Below are 16,598 nucleotides of genomic sequence, written 5' to 3' on the forward strand. Positions count from 1 at the left end.
AGGGCGAGATGATGAAGGCAAGTTATCCCAGCATCGTTTCCAGATTGTCGTACTCGGAGCATTACATTTACCAGCTTCTCCCGCATAAATATCACCAGGAAACATGAATGATAAACCATTTCAACAATAACTACAAATAAATATCGTTATTGTGACCCAGGAAACAGTTTTGGGGATGGAAATTGGGAAACATGAGAAACTGAGTACGACAATCTGGCAACGTTGTACAATAATCCCAGCCATCAGCTGTTCAGTGTTTGTTTACCTCGCGCGGGGGAGAGAGGAAAAGAACGCGGTGCTCCGTGCTTCCCTGTTGTATCCCTATCCCATTGCCGTATCCTCGTGCTCCCGGCCTTGTAGCGGTGCCGTGGCGGGGCGTGTAGGCGTTGACATGTAAGCCCGGTCGTCTACCCTCCGTGCCCTATGGGGTCCGTGGACGGGGCAGGTAGTTTGGGTTAACCCGTCCGCTGCGGTTGGCACGGGTTTGGATTTCACTGTTAGCCTAGTATCATATATATAGTTTCATGTCTTTCTCTGTCTCTGTGGTGGATAGTGGAGTGTTTCCCATGTGGTATTGGTGTGCTGGATATCCTCTCCCAAGGTGCAGGACTACATTTTCTTCATTGAATTGTAGCAGCCACTTTTTGTTCCACTCCTGTAGCTTGATGAGGTCTTCTGCTAGGAAATGCACATTCAAGGGGACAAATATACTTTTCCCATTTCATTTCAACAGAGTAAATTTTAATGCAAGTGGAATTTTTCCATGTTGAGAATATGCTAACAGCTCCTCATTTTCATTTTCCATTTCCATCTTGCAGCACTCACGGTCAACGGCACTGCCCATACACTCAGTCCACCCTGGCGGGGACCTCACCAATGACCTCCATGAAAACAGGGTCCCAGACAATCCAGTTGGTCTGAAGGGTGAGTGTTTCCCTCAGTGTTGTGATTAACATCCTCTGTCCCCTTCAAATTGTCCCTCCTACCTCCTACCTCCTTATCCATCACTTACATTCTTAATTCCCAACAAACAGTATAAACCTAATATATATATGTGTTGTGTATAGAATTTAGGATAACTTACAGGTACAATACATTTGTATAATTTTGTTTTCATGGTACAAAATATTCATGTTTGGAAGCCATGATAAAACCTACATAGTGATCATGATGGTGGAGTCACTGTGTTATCTGCAGTGTCTTGTGGTCCATTACAGCCATGGCGCTGACTGACCACATCAGGGTGTGTTGGCAGCCCCCCGCACAGCACAATGTGCTGCTGTGCGGCTACACCATTGCCTGGGACCAAGGCGTGGCGGACATCTACTCCAAGATCGTGGACAGCAAGCAGCACGGTTACATCATTGATAAGCTGGGTGTGTAAGATGATCATTTGTGACTAATTCTCCATTTTCTGGCCAAGTAGTATGCAGACCTGCAGTGTGATTCTCCACAAGACAGGGATTTTGAATTAGCCACTTCTACATTTGTGTTGAGCCAAGAGAAGGTAAAGATTTTGTTAGCCCGTCAAATGCGATTGGCATGGATTTGCCCTCACTGTTAGTCTGGTAACCTTTCTCTGCCTCTCTGGTGGACAGTGGAGTGTTTCCCATGTGGTATTGGTGTGCTGGATATCCCCTCCCAAGGTGCAGGACTTTACATTTTTCTTCACTGAATTTTAGTAGAAACATTTTGATCCATTTCTATAGCTTGGTGAGGTCTTCTGGTAGGAAATCCACAGTCAATGGGTTAAATGATATCATAGTTAACCATTTATTGAGTCTGGAGTTAACATTACATTCACCCCTCCAAAAAAATGATGATGGAGTCCATAACAAGTTTTCATTTAAGCAAAGTAAAGTGAAGGTAGAGATCTTGCTAAGTAGATCATAGTTAAACATTTATTGAGTCTGTTAACATTTCACACACACACACACACACACACACACACACACACACACACACACACAGAAAAGTATTTACACACCATCATAAAGTTAGCTCTCCATATTGTGAAGACCCTGGACCATGAGAGCAATTATTGAGGGAAAGGAGGTGGTATTCTGAGTTGCCATTTTCAGACTCATCATCGTTCAGGCTCATTCCTCTGTCTGCCCTGAACTCTCAGATATTTCCTGGGTGGTCATAATGTTAGTCAGGTTATTCATTGGTTATCCGTGGCCTGTTATCTGTCTTTCTACCTGTTGTCTGTTAGTCTATCTCATTTGTTATCTGTTCTGCCCAGTTTAACCCCTTGACTGCGGATTTCCTAGCAGCAGACCTCGCCAAGCTACAGGAATGGAACAAAAAGTGTCCGTGGCTACAGTTCAGTGAAGAAAAGTGTAGTCCTGCACCTTGGGAGGGGATATCCAGCACACCAATACCACATGGGAAACACTCCACTATCCACCACAGACAGAGGGAGAAAGACCTGGGACTATGTTACCAGGCTACCAGTGAAGGCAAAATCCGTGCCAATCGCAGCGGACGGGTTAAGGGTCGTGAAAAAATTGTTGTATTGTTACGATTAGGTCCATAACAAGTTCTCCATCTCCTCAGAACCCAACATGGAGTTTGTGATAAGCCTGCGAGCCTTCAACAACGTGGGTGACGGGCAACCGGTGTACCAGCAAGTCCGCACCCAGCCAGAGGAGGAGAAGGTGGTGGCACCCACGCTGGACCCGGCGGTGTGGGTGAAGGCCGTGGTGCTGACGCCCTTCACCGTGGTGCTGCAGTGGGCGGACACCATGCTGAGCCAGAACCAGGTGATTTATTTATTTATTTATTTATTATTATTATTATTTTTTTTTTTCAAGGGAGGCAACTCAAGGTAAACAAATTAAACAACAATTAAAAGGCCACTAGATGCCGTTCCAAACACAAGCATGAAGAATGGGAGGTCAAAAGAGGTCAGTTTTGGGTAGTGTTGCTGGGCTGCTTCAGGGAGGGCAGTCATCAGCTGGAAAATATATGTTTTATCTCATGTTCTTTGTGCACTGTGTCACGACTTGCCACTTGCATCAACACAGCAGCGGAAAAGTTAGTCATTTGTCAAGGAACTTATTCACCACTTACACATTCTTGTTTCCCTGCACACACTCCCTTATTCGCCTCATATCCACCTCTCCACATCCTTATTCGTAACTTGCATCCTTCTCCCTCCTACAAACAGCCCCTCATTCACCTCATATCTTCCTCTCTATATCCTTATCCATTACTTACTCATACTCGTCCCAGCAAACTCCCTTATTCACCTCACGTCCACCTCACACATCCTTATCCATAACTCATGCATCCTCTTTTCCTGCAAACAGTCCCTTATACCTCATATCCTCCCTCATACATCCTTATCCTTCACTTACACATCCTCTTTTTCCTGCAAGCACTCCCTCACACCCTTCCTATCCTCCTGTCATTCATGTCTCATTTCACAAGCCAGTCCTTCATCCAGTGACCTTTCTTATGTTTTCCCTCCGTCCTTGTACCTGACTCCCTGTTAATACTGACCTTTGACTCCTGCAGTACAACAGCTGCACCACCTTCTCGTCCTCATCCTCCAGCCGCTACGTCAACGCCACGGATGTGACCTGCCTCATTGACAGCCTCAAGCCATCAACAGTGTGTGAGTTTGCTGTGAAGACCATCAGGGTGAGACCACAGTGCTGGAAGCCTTCGTTCTTCTTTCAGTAAATATTCACTCAGTCCTGCAACACTTCTCAAGGAAATCCTGCACAGCTGAATCCTTGCTGTGATGAGGCACAGAGAAATTATGACTCATAGGGTGAGCTATTATTAGTGTTTGAGATATTGATTTTTTCATTGACCTTTTGCAAATACTTAAAAATGAACCTTACATAATGGTATTAGAAACAGCACAGCAGGGTTGGCAATGATTTAATCAAATTGATTTAATCAAATGATGAAATCATTGACTTTATTTGTATTTTTCTGAGTAAAAGTATTCCATAGGTTAAATGATGTGCTCCAAAGATGATAAAGTAAAACAACCTATTCATGTGCAATGATTCATTTATTCTCTTCAAAGTATAAAAAAAGATTCCTACATTATTATATCCTCCTGCGCTAATGTTGCCAACTTGACATGTTTTTACTAGGTAAAAATCAGCCTCCTTTAGTCTTTACTAACTTGGCTGGCAATGTATCATAATAGCAACCAAGGTTTGCAACCAAACTGTAACAGAATAGAAGTAGATATTCTTCTGTATGGTAATAATATAATATTCTGTCATGAAAATGACAACTTCAGGCAACTCTATCTGTCCTAAACCTGCTCCTGTACCAACTACAAACAAGTACTGAACAAGTATGTATCTGGATCCTTGACTGTGCTCAGACTTACAGGCCTAAACTTAAACTTAAAGTAACCTATGGAAACTTTTGAATCACTCACCAGGATATATATATATATATATATATATATATATATATATATATATATATATATATATATATATATATATATATATATATATATATATATATATATATATATATATATATAAAATGCATGATGGGGGAACTTTGAAGTTTTGGTGTGCCAAAATCACACTTTTTCCCACACACTTGTCCCCATCAGGTTTGGTGTGAGTCCCCCTATAGCCTGGTGGCCTCCAACACCCTGCTGGTGGCCCGGCCGTCCTGGCCCTCCCTGGCCAGCCATCCACCACCACCTTCACCCGGCAGCCGCTGCAGCGGAACAATGGGAGGATCACAGGTGAGCTGATGGGTTACCAGGATGGCATCTTCAAATTATAAAAATAAAAAAGAGTCAGTGTGCCAAACCACAGTGATGCACTAGACTACATAGTTAAGGGAACACACCTTCACTGACGTGGAAAAGACCTGGATATATAGTAAATAAACAGTGACTTAGGTCATGGTGGTGGGCAGCGTGGGCCAGGCAGGAAGCAAGAACCATACATCTTGTCAGCCACTATAAATACAATTTGCCTGAGCCACTACCGGGCTGGGGTCATCCAAGAGGCCCCTCCAAAGAGCCTACTGGAGCTATGGGCAGCACTTAACCCAGTAGCTGCAGGGATCATGTTTCTGAAAGGCCACTCTAAGCACTGCCTTGGGCCGACCATCAGGACCCACCGGGAAGAAGCCTACCGGCGCAATAGGCCGCGACGTAAAAAAGAGAGAGAGAGAGAGAGAAAATCATCACTCAGGCAAACCATTTTATAATATATATCAATGCATTTGTGATCAGTTTATGCATCATCTATTTAGGCCCGTCGCTGCTACACGGTAAAGCCACAAATTTTGCCTGTCACTGGTACACGGTTAAAAAAAGATTATTGAGGGAGTAATTTTGTTTGTTCCAGGCTACGCGATATTCCTCACCACGGACCAAACTGTCAGTGACTGGGTGACGGGGGAAGTGACGGGGGACTGGCTCACCCTCACCGTCCATGGACTGACGCCTTCAAGGAAGTATTTGCACAAGATGCACTCTCACAATGTCAAAGGTTTTGGTCCATTCTCCTCCGTGGAAAGCTTCACGACTTCCAGGTAAGGAAGTGTTAGTCTTAGGGAGCCGTCATTGCTGTGGTGCATCAGTCACTGTTCTCCCAGTTATGCACATGTTGTGTCCCACCACACTGTCCCTCATCATGGAGCACTCCCTCCCTGAGGCTGACTTGAGGCCCATTACCTGCATGCTGTGTGTTGTGGTGCATCAGTCACTGTTCTCCCAGTTATGCACATGTTGTGTCCCACCATACTGTCCCTCATCATGGAGCACTCCCTCCCTGAGGCTGACTTGAGGCCCATTACCTGCATGCTCTGTGAATGCCACCTCTGGCTCTGTGGACATGTGGGTAAACCCTGCTTACCAGGTTGTTTATGTAAGACACAATCCTTAGTAAAGAGTGTGCCCAGAAAGTTGGGTTAGAGCAGGTTGATGGATCCTGCTGGGAGGTACATGGTATGGGGAAGGTGCCTGCATGGGGACCTGCACAGAGGAACCCCCAAGAATGGTGTCATAGTTTGGGTGAGGCAGGCTGGCAGAGGCCCCATTGATTGACTGATTGATTAAGCCAATGTTAAAAATATTATACATCTGCTCCTGTGTTCCAGCTGTTGACAAGAGCATCGGTGAGCCCCCTGGCTGGTGTGTGGAGCGAGAGGCCTGATTGTGCTGGTGATCGCTGGCGTGGCAGGAGCCATGACCAGCTGGGGGCCTTCTTGGCCACCACACTGTACTGCCGCGGGTCAAGGCGGAGCCCAGGCCAAGCATTGTGTAAGGTGGCAGGACAGTTTCTTGTTGGTGTGTTTCATCCCATGACTCATTTCAGCAATCCTTTACACTGACTGCAGGAACTTTTTATTCACTTTGTAATATGGAGAACAAGGCTGCAGGGCATAGTCCACAAAGACTTAAGTTTGCCAAGATTAGAGAAAGAAAAAAAAGGTAAACTTGTTCATAGGAAATGTTCAAGATGGACTTTCATTTTGTGCTATACATAGTTGCAGGGTAACAAGTGACCTCTGTTTGTGATATCTGTGTCTCTTGGTGGAGCAGCTAACACGTGTTTCTAACTTGTGATTGCTTGCAGTGTGCTGGCTGGGAGCTATTTCTTTAAATGAATTCAAATATGCTTTGTTGAACTCAAACCTCATGCCTTTAACATCCATCCTGTTTTGAAGATTTCATGTGCCCTTCCATCTCCCTCTGGACAGCCCTGCGAGGTACAGCAGCAGCACTCAGTAGTATTTAGCAGCTAGTAAGATACATCACTTCCTTGCAGTGTTGGCGGCAGCTGCAGTGAGAGCAACAAGCCTGGCGTCCAGCCTCCAGACCTGTGGATCCATCACGGCCACTTGGAGCTGAAGAACTTTGACAAGGGTGAGCGCAGCAACTCCCCCAACCACGCCTCCATCATCCAGCACACAGGTGGGTGTCTTTGTCAGTCAGTGAACAGTGTGCAGCTCATGGGAGTCCTGTCATTTGTGTGGTATTTTTTGTAATATTTGGTTGCTGGTGTTTTGTTGCCAGTCACTGCTGCGTTGTAGTGTGCCAGTGACGCCACACACAACCTTACACAACCCCCGGACACTCCAGTATGAGAGTCATCACACATTACAGAGTTTCCATCTATCTCTATCCAGACACTCCCTACGTGCCTGCTCAAAGCTTCTCAAAGATCTTTCCCCCCTCTCCCTAACGTACTCTTGCACCCTATCCCTCCATTTCACTGGAGGTCGTCCTCTAGCATTCCCTCCCTCTATCTCACTCACATACATCCTTCTGGTCATCTTACTCTCCTTCATTCGCTCCATGTGGCCAAACCACTTTAAAGTCTGTCGCTTCACTTCTTCCACCACTCCACACTTCTTCCCTTCACCCCTGTGACACATTCCAAAACGTTCGTACACACTTTCATTACTCATTCCATCCATTCTACTCACACCACAAGCACTTCTCAAATAACTCATTTCCAATGCCTGCACTCTAGACCTCTGACTTTCATTGCAGGCCCTCGTTTCACTTGCATATGTGAGGGTTGGTACTATTATTGTATTTCTCAAATCCCTCTTTACCTCCATGCTCACACTTCTGCCATTCATGATTTGTCTCAAAGACCCTACCACCCTTCTTCCTTGCAATGCCCTTTCTCTTGTCACTCTCTCTGCACCACCATGCTTACACATAACTGATCCAAGAGCCGCGGGTCACTCTTCTCAAATGCTCTGAAACCCAGTTCCAGGTTGACCCTGGGCTCATAGAGTCTACAATATCCAGGTTTACCAAGTGTCATTGCTTGATAAGTCAAGACAAATATTTTGTAGACTATGCGTGCCTTGATATGTAACCAATGCAAGTCTATAAGTGCAGGTGTTATTCTCTCACGGGGGGGCAGACCCTTTATTAGCCTTGCCTTAATGGGCAGATGGTAGCCTGCCGTTCTCACCACCTGATTGATCTGTTCTTTGAATGATAGAGTGCAGTCAAGTATCACACCTAAATCTTTGACTGACTTTTTTACAGTCCTAGTGTCATCTTTTATCCGAAGAGTGGAAACATCTAGCCTCCTGACATCCTTGTTCTTCCCCACAATCAAACATTCAGTTTTATCCTCATTCAGCTTCAGTTGCTTAGAATTCATCCATTTCCCGACATCATCCATAATTCTGCTCAGCTTATCTTCAGTGTTTTCCACATCACTCAGCGACAAATAGAACTGTGTATCATCAGCATACAGTTTAAAGTCAACTTCATGCCTTCTTAGTAAAATGTGAAAGACCAATAGTATAAACACAGAATAAAATTGGACCCAGTACACTTCTCTCGGGGACTACTCTTTGCAAAAGTTTATGAGTGGAGAACGATTTACCTATTTGCACACAGTAAGTTCTGTTCTCAAGGTAACTCCTCAGATAATCCAGCGCGCCACCCTCAAATCCAATATTCTTGCAATCCCGAAGCAATAGACTGTGCTCCACCGTGTCAAACGCAGCACTCAAGTCTAACAAAATCAGAACACCACACTTCCCTTCATCCATAAGCACAAGCAAGTTGTTTACCACCAAACAGAGAGTAGTTTCAGTTGAGTAAAGCCTCTTGTAGGCAGATTCATTATCCGGTAAAGCCTGCACCACTAGCAAATGCTCCATTAGCTGATTTAAGATCACATTTTCAAGTATCTTAGATAGAAACGTCAAGTTGGATACTGGTCTAAAGGAACTAAACACTGTGGGTCCAGTTTACCTTTAACGATAGGTTTCACGATCGCCGCTTTCTCACTCTCAGGGAAAGTCTTGTTTTCAATACTAGTGTTAACCATCACAGTCATAATATTTAATAAATCACTAAAGTTTCCACTCTTAATGATGTCACTTATCGGCAAGGAATCACCATCACAGTACGTCAGGTTCACCTGTGTATGATAGTTTTCACCACAGCCACATCCACTTGTTGAAAGCTTGTTAACTTAATTTCAGGGACTGGAGTTTCCAAAGCGGGTCCACAGTAACCGTCGGCTTTGAAGTTCCGGATAGCTTCCTCACTTTCCTTATTAAAAAGTCAACAAACATGTTAGCCTAGGTAACTAATTTCCTAACCTAACCTAAACTAGCTAAACTAACCTAATCTAACCAAACTAACCTAACCAAACTAACTTAACCTAATCTTTATATATCGCTGTCAGCATTATAAATACTTTTTGGAGTGTATATATGGGGTTAAAATTAATCTAAATAAGAAGCTCCTTCTGGTGAGAAGGGTAAGGCCTCTCACACTTGCGGGCGAGACCCGTGTCCGCGCTTATAATGCGTACGCGAGCCTTCCCGCGTATCCATTCAGACGGCGCGGGTGAAAACTGGCCGCCACCCGCATGGAGGTGGAAGGAGGCAGGAGAAAGACAGGAAAATGTAATGAAAGCCAGGGAAGGCACGGCCATCTGGAGGAAAGGAGAGACAAAAATACAGCTGGAGGAGGAAGGGAGATAAAGGAATAAAATTGATAAAATGAAAGACCAAAAATTAAGATAGCTGGCAGAGTAAAAAGAAAAGGGGATAAAGGAGAGAAGGGAGCGGGAAGATGAGGAAGTAAACACAAGGGAGAAGAGCATCAAAATTCTTCCTACAAATAAAGTTAAAAATAAAAGTGAAACAGGAAAATGAACGCCGACTACGAAACTTTCCAACTTGCTATCAAGGCATAACACACAGGTCAGGTTAGATTAGTTAATATTTAGTGTTTTAGGTTGTTAGGTAAGGGCAGGCTATTTATTTGTATATTTTTGTTTGGTCCATAGTGCTGGTGGGCTTTCATGATGGGGCCTGTTGGCTGGCCCCAGCCTGTTAGTGGTGCTGGCAAGTGTTTTATAGTGGTGCCATCTTGCCTGGCCCATACTGTCCCCTGGAGGAGCTCCACTTGATCCTCTTGGGAGAGTGTCCCCATAGTCTGGGTTGACAGGCGGGCACCAGGACAGCATGCGGGTAGTCTTGTGCAATGACTGAACAGTGTCAGCTTGTAGGGGGGGAGGGAACTTGATCCCAGGTCATCCAGCACACTGTGCCCACACGCTGTCCACCCAGCCACCGCCTCCCAGACTGAATTTGGTACAGCCATGCCTTGGTGTACGAGCTTAATTCCTTCCGGAATTTGACTCTTAAATCAAAACAAACGCAGACTGTTCTGCTGAAAACCCAAAGATCACACCCTAGAGCACAAACGTGAGCAGGCCTGAGCATGCAGGTGCCGCCTCTGTGAGCGTACAATGTGGACTGAGACCCCGCTCCCATTGTTTTCCGCTCTGGTCCTGCGGTGAACAAAGGGAACGTGTCCTCCACTCGTACAAACAGGATGCTCCTAAACCAGGTCACCACTCCTAAAGCAAGCCATTGTTTGTGATCTTTTTTTGCTAGTAAATCAAAACACTTATGTGTAGGGCACTTGAAAACCAAGGTGTTACTGTACTTACAGACAAACCTTGGGTATTGAACAGTCTTTTTGAACAAATTGGATCACAAACATAATGAACAATGCTCCAGTTTTCTCTCTCGGCCTGGGTTCAGGAACAAGCTAAACGGTAACAGCCTCAGGAATCTGTGAACGCCCACATTTGTGCTTTTTATCTTTTGGTTCTGTCAGTAAGCCGCCGTGACTTCTCTCTCTTTATTTTTACTCCTTCTTCCTATCCTTTACTTCTCTCCTCTTTCCTCCCTTGCTGCACATCACTTTATACTCTAGCTCATCCCTATACAGTCCAAACCCCTTATGCAAGAGTTAACCAGCATCTTCATTCTTTCATCCTTGTGTTGTCCAAACCCCTTATGCAAGAGTTAACCAGGATCTTTATTCTTTCATCCTTGTGCTGGTGAATTCCTGAACATCTTTCCTTGGCCTCTTTCACAAGGAGAGTACCAGGACACCTCTCCTCCCGAGATTGATATTTCTTTTGGCCTCTCTTTTGTTGGAGCAGCGTCTAGCGGGCTTGTTGTTGTTGTTTTTGTCCCTTGCTGTAAAAAGATGAAAGCAGTTTGCCAGTGGCAGTGTTTCTTAGGCTAGGACAAGCCAGACAGTGGCATGAGGATGTGGCGGAGTAAAACCCAGACACTGGTCGAGAAGCCTTCATTTGGGGTCAGGCTTGTATCACATTGTGTGTCATGGGAAAGTTGGCTTCACTTTACAAACAGTTCACTTTAAGAACAACATTTAGGAGCCAATTGGGTAAAGGTTCCACTGAAGTATTTCTTTTCTGCCCACTTCACACTCTGTGGTGTTTTCTTCTTAAGTTCATATGAGTGTTTGTTTTGAGGCCTCATTGAGTTGTGCCAATGAACAATAACCATAGCACTGCACGGCTTCCTGTACATCAGGTGACCGGGGGGGGGGGTGGGGGGTGACAGTGAGAGAAGAGGAGATGAGGAGGAGGAAAAGAGAGCAGCATGGAAGAGAGGAACGATTAAGAGAATAAAAATAAAAGTAAAATAATGACGGAAAAATGGAAGAAAAATTAATAGGAAAAAAGAAAGGGAATAAGAGAGAGAGAGAGAGAGAGAGAGAGAGAGAGAGAGAGAGAGAGAGAGAGAGAGACCAACTTTCTATACAACAAAGTGAGGTCATTCCTTGTTGATTTATACCATAGGGTGCTGGCCATCATGTGTTGAAAGATATCCTGAATTTAACCTAACTTAACAAAACCCAGTCACTATATAGGTCTTGACTCAGAAAACTCATCTATGCTTCCTTACTAATGAGACTTTCTATAAAACAAAGTGGGATCATTCTTTGTTGATTTATACCATAAGGTGCTGGCTATCATGTGTTTGAAGATACCCTGAATTTAACCTAACATAATTTAACAAAACCCAATCGCTACGCATCTTGACTCAGAAAACTCATCTATGCTTCCTTACTAATGAGACTTTCTACACAACAAAGTGGGGTTATTCCTGGTGGCAGTTTAACCCTTCTCCTCAACCATGGACTAAAAATACCACTCCTAAATACCTGACTGATCTCCTTCTTTGGCCCAACCATAAATTACCTTACCTTACCTTACCTTACCCTACCTTACCTTACCTTACCCTACCTTACCTTACCTTGCCCTACCTTACCCTACTTCTAATTTTATATTGATTTACATTACAGGAATTAGTAGTGATGTTAGTAAATTTGCAGATGATACCAAGATCGGTAGAGTAATTGAGTCGGATCAGGACGCTAGTATTCTCCAAGGTGAACTCAACAGATTATATGACTGGGCGGATAAATGGCAGATGGAGTTCAATGTAGGGAAGTGCAGTATTCTGAGTGTAGGTAGGAACAACCCCTCACACAACTATTGCTTAAATGACACTCTCATAAGTAGGTCTGGGTGCTATAGGGATTTAGTGGTCTTAGTGATCTCTGATCTCCGTCCAAGGGCACAATGCATTCAAGCTAGAAATCGAGCTAATAGGGTACTGGGATTTATTTCAAGGAGAGTAAGCAAAAGAAGCCCATAAGTCTTCCTCAAACTATATTTAGCATTAGTTAGACCTCATCTTGACTATGCGGTTCAGTTCTGGTCACCCTACTATAGAATGGATATCAAAATGTTAGAATCAGTGCAGAGGAGGATGACTAAGATGATTCAGGGGTTGAGAAACTTGGCATACGAGGAAAGACTCAAACAGTTAAACTTGCATTCTCTAGAAAGGCGAAGGGTGCGTGGAGACATGATCGAGGTTTATAAATGGATGAAGGGCTTTAATAAGGGAGACATTCATAAGGTTTTGTTGGTAAGAGAACCGGGTAGGACACGAAGTAACGGGTTTAAACTGGATAAATTCAGATTCAACAGGGACATAGGCAAAAATTGGTTTACTAACAGGGTGGTGGATGAGTGGAATAGGCTTAGCAGTCATGTGGTGAGTGCCAATACAATTGTCACATTCAAAAATAGACTAGATAAATTCATGGACAGCGATATTAGGTGGGGTTAGATACACGGGAGCTTAGGGTCAAAGGAGCTGCCTCGTACAGGCCTACCGGCCTCTTGCAGACTCCTGCGTTCTTATGTTCTTATGTTCTTATTATCTAACTTTGCCTTGCCACACCTTAACTTTCCTTAGTTTTTCCATACCTTACCTTACCTGACCTGACCCTGCCTTGCTTTACCTTACCTTACCCTACCTTACCTTACCTTACCTTACCTTACCTTGCCCTACCTTACCCTACTTCTAATTTTATATTGGTGTACATTATCTAACTTTGCCTTACCACACCTTAACTTTCCTTAGTTTTTCCATACCTTACCCTACCTTACCTTACCTTACCTTACCTTACCCTACTTCTAATTTTATATTGGTTTACATTATCTAACTTTGCCTTACCACACCTTAACTTTCCTTAGTTTTTCCATACCTTACCTTACCTTACCTTACCTTACCTTACCTTACCTTACCTTACCTTACCTTACCTTACCTTACCTTACCCTACCTTACCTTACCTTACCTTACCTTACCTTACCTTACCTTACCTTACCTTACCTTACCTTACCTTACCTTACCTTACCTTACCTTACCCTACCTTACCTTACCTTACCTTACCTTACCTTACCTTACCTTACCTTACCCTACCTTACCTTACCTTACCTTACCTTACCCTACCTTACCTTACCTTACCTTACCTTACCCTACTTCTAATTTTATATTGGTTTACATTATCTAACTTTGCCTTACCACACCTTAACTTTCCTTAGTTTTTCCATACCTTACCTGACCTGACCCTGCCTTGCTTTACCTTACCTTACCCTACCTTACCTTACCTTACCTTACCTTACCCTACCTTACCTTACCTTGCCCTACCTTACCTTACCTTACCTTACCTTACCTTACCTTACCTTACCTTGCCCTACCTTACCTTACCTTACCTTACCCTACCTTACCTTACCTTACCTTACCCTACCTTACCTTACCTTACCCTACCTTACCTTACCTTACCTTACCTTACCTTACCTTACCTTACCTTACCCTACTTCTAATTTTATATTGGTTTACATTATCTAACTTTGCCTTACCACACCTTAACTTTCCTTAGTTTTTCCATACCTTACCTTACCTGACCTGACCCTGCCTTGCTTTACCTTACCTTACCTTACCTTACCTTACCTTACCCTACCTTACCTTACCTTACCCTACCTTACCTTACCTTACCTTACCCTACCTTACCTTACCTTACCTTACCTTACCCTACCTTACCTTACCTTACCTTACCCTACCTTACCTTACCTTACCTTACCTTGCCCTACCTTACCTTACCTTACCTTACCCTGCTTCTAATTTTATATTGGTTTACATTATCTAACTTTGCCTTACCACACCTTAACTTTCCTTAGTTTTTCCATACCTTACCTTACCTGACCTGACCCTGCCTTGCTTTACCTTACCTTACCTTACCTTACCTTACCTTACCTTACCTTGCCCTACCTTACCTTACCTTACCTTACCTTGCCCTACCTTACCTTACCTTACCTTACCTTACCTTACCTTACCTTACCCTACTTCTAATTTTATATTGGTTTACATTATCTAACTTTGCCTTACCACACCTTAACTTTCCTTAGTTTTTCCATACCTTACCTTACCTGACCTGACCCTGCCTTGCTTTACCTTACCCTACCTTACCTTACCTTACCTTACCTTACCTTACCTTACCTTACCTTACCTTACCTTACCTTACCCTACTTCTAATTTTATATTGGTTTACATTATCTAACTTTGCCTTACCACACCTTAACTTTCCTTAGTTTTTCCATACCTTACCTTACCTGACCTGACCCTGCCTTGCTTTACCTTACCTTACCTTACCTTGCCCTACCTTACCTTACCTTACCCTACCTTACCTTACCTTACCTTACCCTACCTTACCTTACCCTACCCTACCCTGCAATACCATACCATACCTTACCTTACCTTACCTCACCTAAATCAACCCTTCCTCACCTTACTCTACCTTATCAAGCATTCTCAACCTCCATTCCTTACCTTAACTAACCTTACCTTACCTTACCTTACCTCCTGAAGTTGATCTCCCCTGTGGCCATAAATAAGAAGTATGAGTGTAGCAATCTGTTTATGAAGGTGATTTTTTTTAAGTAAGGGCAAGTTCTGTACAAACCCAGAGCACCAAAACTCTCTCAGTAAGGGGCCAGGGACTATCTGGAGCACTCTGGGTAAGCACAGCAGTGTCCTGGACAGCAGCAGCCGGCCACTCCACCTGCAGGGAAAGGTGTGGCCTGTGGGTTATAAAGTCACCCCTAGAGTACCTGTGTGCTGGGGGAGTACTCCAAGATGGCACGTCACTTTCTTCACAGCCAACACTGACAGCCTACGTCTCATTCCTCCACTCTTATATCATGCTTGCATCAGTGGTTATGACAACTTTAAATATACAGGCTTAAACTCTAATGGCTCTGTGTTTCCGGCAGCTGAAGATCAACAACAAGGAGATGACGGCGCTAGACCAGATGCTTGGGGCACTCCTGGAGGCTCTGCAGGACAAGGCCAAGGAAACAAAAGTGGCCAGGCTCTGGGACCGAGGCACAGAGAGCCAAGACGGCCAAGGTTTATCAAGACTGACAACAACGTGACGGTCAAAGTGTTAGAGGTAAGAATCTTACGTGATGAAACATTGTGGAAGCCTTGCCAGAGTATATGGTCCCACAACATGTCCTGTAGCTTCTGAATGAGTGCCTTCAAGCTCTGGTGCTGCTTCCCTTCCTTTGTTATGAGTGTTTCCATACTTACTGCTCAAGATCTTCAACACAAGCTCATCCCGGTGGCCTCCAACTCTCTAATTCAAGAGTTGTAGTGTATCTAATTCTTCCATTTCTTGAACAACTTGATTTCTGGTATTCTAGCACTTAAGTACTGTTACTAAAAGACCTCTTGAACTATTAAAGTTGATACCCTCTTGGCATCTCCTAGTCTGAAAACTCACAGTCCTTTCTTCCTTCCCATGAGTTAAACTTCTTCAGAATGGGAGTGCCAAAAGTCTTCCAGTCTCCCCTGTGGTACATTCCCTCCTCCCAGTCTTCATCACAGTCCTTTCTTCCTTCCCATGACTTAAACTTCTTCAGAATGGGAGTGCCAAAAGTCTTCCAGTCTCCCCTGTGGTACATTCCCTCCTCCCAGTCTTCATCACAGTCCTTTCCTCCTTCCCATGACCAGTCTTCATCACAGTTCTTCATCACAGTCCTTTCTTCCTTCCCATGACTTAACTTCTTCAGAATGGGAGTGCCAAAGTCTTCCAGTCTCCTTTTCTCCTTCTTCTTCTTCTTCCTTCCTCTTCCTTCTTCCTTCTTCTGTCTGTTGTCACTTTCCAGGAACACCTTTGGCCAGGGTCTCGTTTCCGGGGACAAGCACGGAAGTTTTTTTTTATTTTATTTTATTTTTTTTTTTTCTGATTTTTTCTTCATGTTTTCTCCTTCCTTTTTTTGTTTTTCTGCTTTTTTCTTCTTCTTTCTTCATGTTTTCTTCTTCATTTTTCTTCTTCTACCTTTACTTTCTACTTTTTCTTCTTACTAATATTCGTGGTCCTATTTTTTATTTTTTTTTTTTTTTTCCAGGAAAAACTTTGG

General features: G+C 43.9%; 1 protein-coding gene across 4 annotated transcripts; it reads left to right on the forward strand.

Annotated features, from left to right (window-relative positions):
- The first annotated feature begins 331 nt into the window (after nucleotides 1–331).
- Nucleotides 332–15,577, forward strand: LOC126994211 (neogenin-like). 4 transcript variants are annotated; one of them, XM_050853498.1, is made up of 10 exons: nucleotides 332–393; nucleotides 819–924; nucleotides 1,218–1,376; nucleotides 2,560–2,765; nucleotides 3,523–3,622; nucleotides 4,598–4,735; nucleotides 5,349–5,535; nucleotides 6,103–6,265; nucleotides 6,774–6,919; nucleotides 8,968–9,510. In XM_050853498.1, exons 3-6 carry the CDS (start codon nucleotides 1,220–1,222, stop codon nucleotides 4,606–4,608), a joined length of 474 nt encoding a protein of 157 aa, XP_050709455.1. In that variant the 5' UTR covers nucleotides 332–393; nucleotides 819–924; nucleotides 1,218–1,219; the 3' UTR covers nucleotides 4,609–4,735; nucleotides 5,349–5,535; nucleotides 6,103–6,265; nucleotides 6,774–6,919; nucleotides 8,968–9,510. The 4 variants fall into 4 exon arrangements, 2 of the variants coding, with proteins under 2 accessions (XP_050709455.1, XP_050709454.1); XR_007748889.1 differs by lacking the exons at nucleotides 332–393; nucleotides 819–924; nucleotides 1,218–1,376; ... (1 more) ...; nucleotides 3,523–3,622; nucleotides 8,968–9,510 and adding exons at nucleotides 3,634–3,781; nucleotides 15,447–15,577; XR_007748887.1 differs by lacking the exons at nucleotides 332–393; nucleotides 819–924; nucleotides 1,218–1,376; nucleotides 2,560–2,765; nucleotides 3,523–3,622 and adding an exon at nucleotides 3,634–3,781 and having other exon boundaries at nucleotides 8,968–9,507.
- Nucleotides 15,578–16,598: the final 1,021 nt, after the last annotated feature.

This window comes from Eriocheir sinensis, unplaced genomic scaffold (genome assembly GCF_024679095.1).
Source record: "Eriocheir sinensis breed Jianghai 21 unplaced genomic scaffold, ASM2467909v1 Scaffold747, whole genome shotgun sequence".
In the NCBI taxonomy this organism is placed as follows: Eukaryota; Metazoa; Arthropoda; class Malacostraca; order Decapoda; family Varunidae; genus Eriocheir; species Eriocheir sinensis.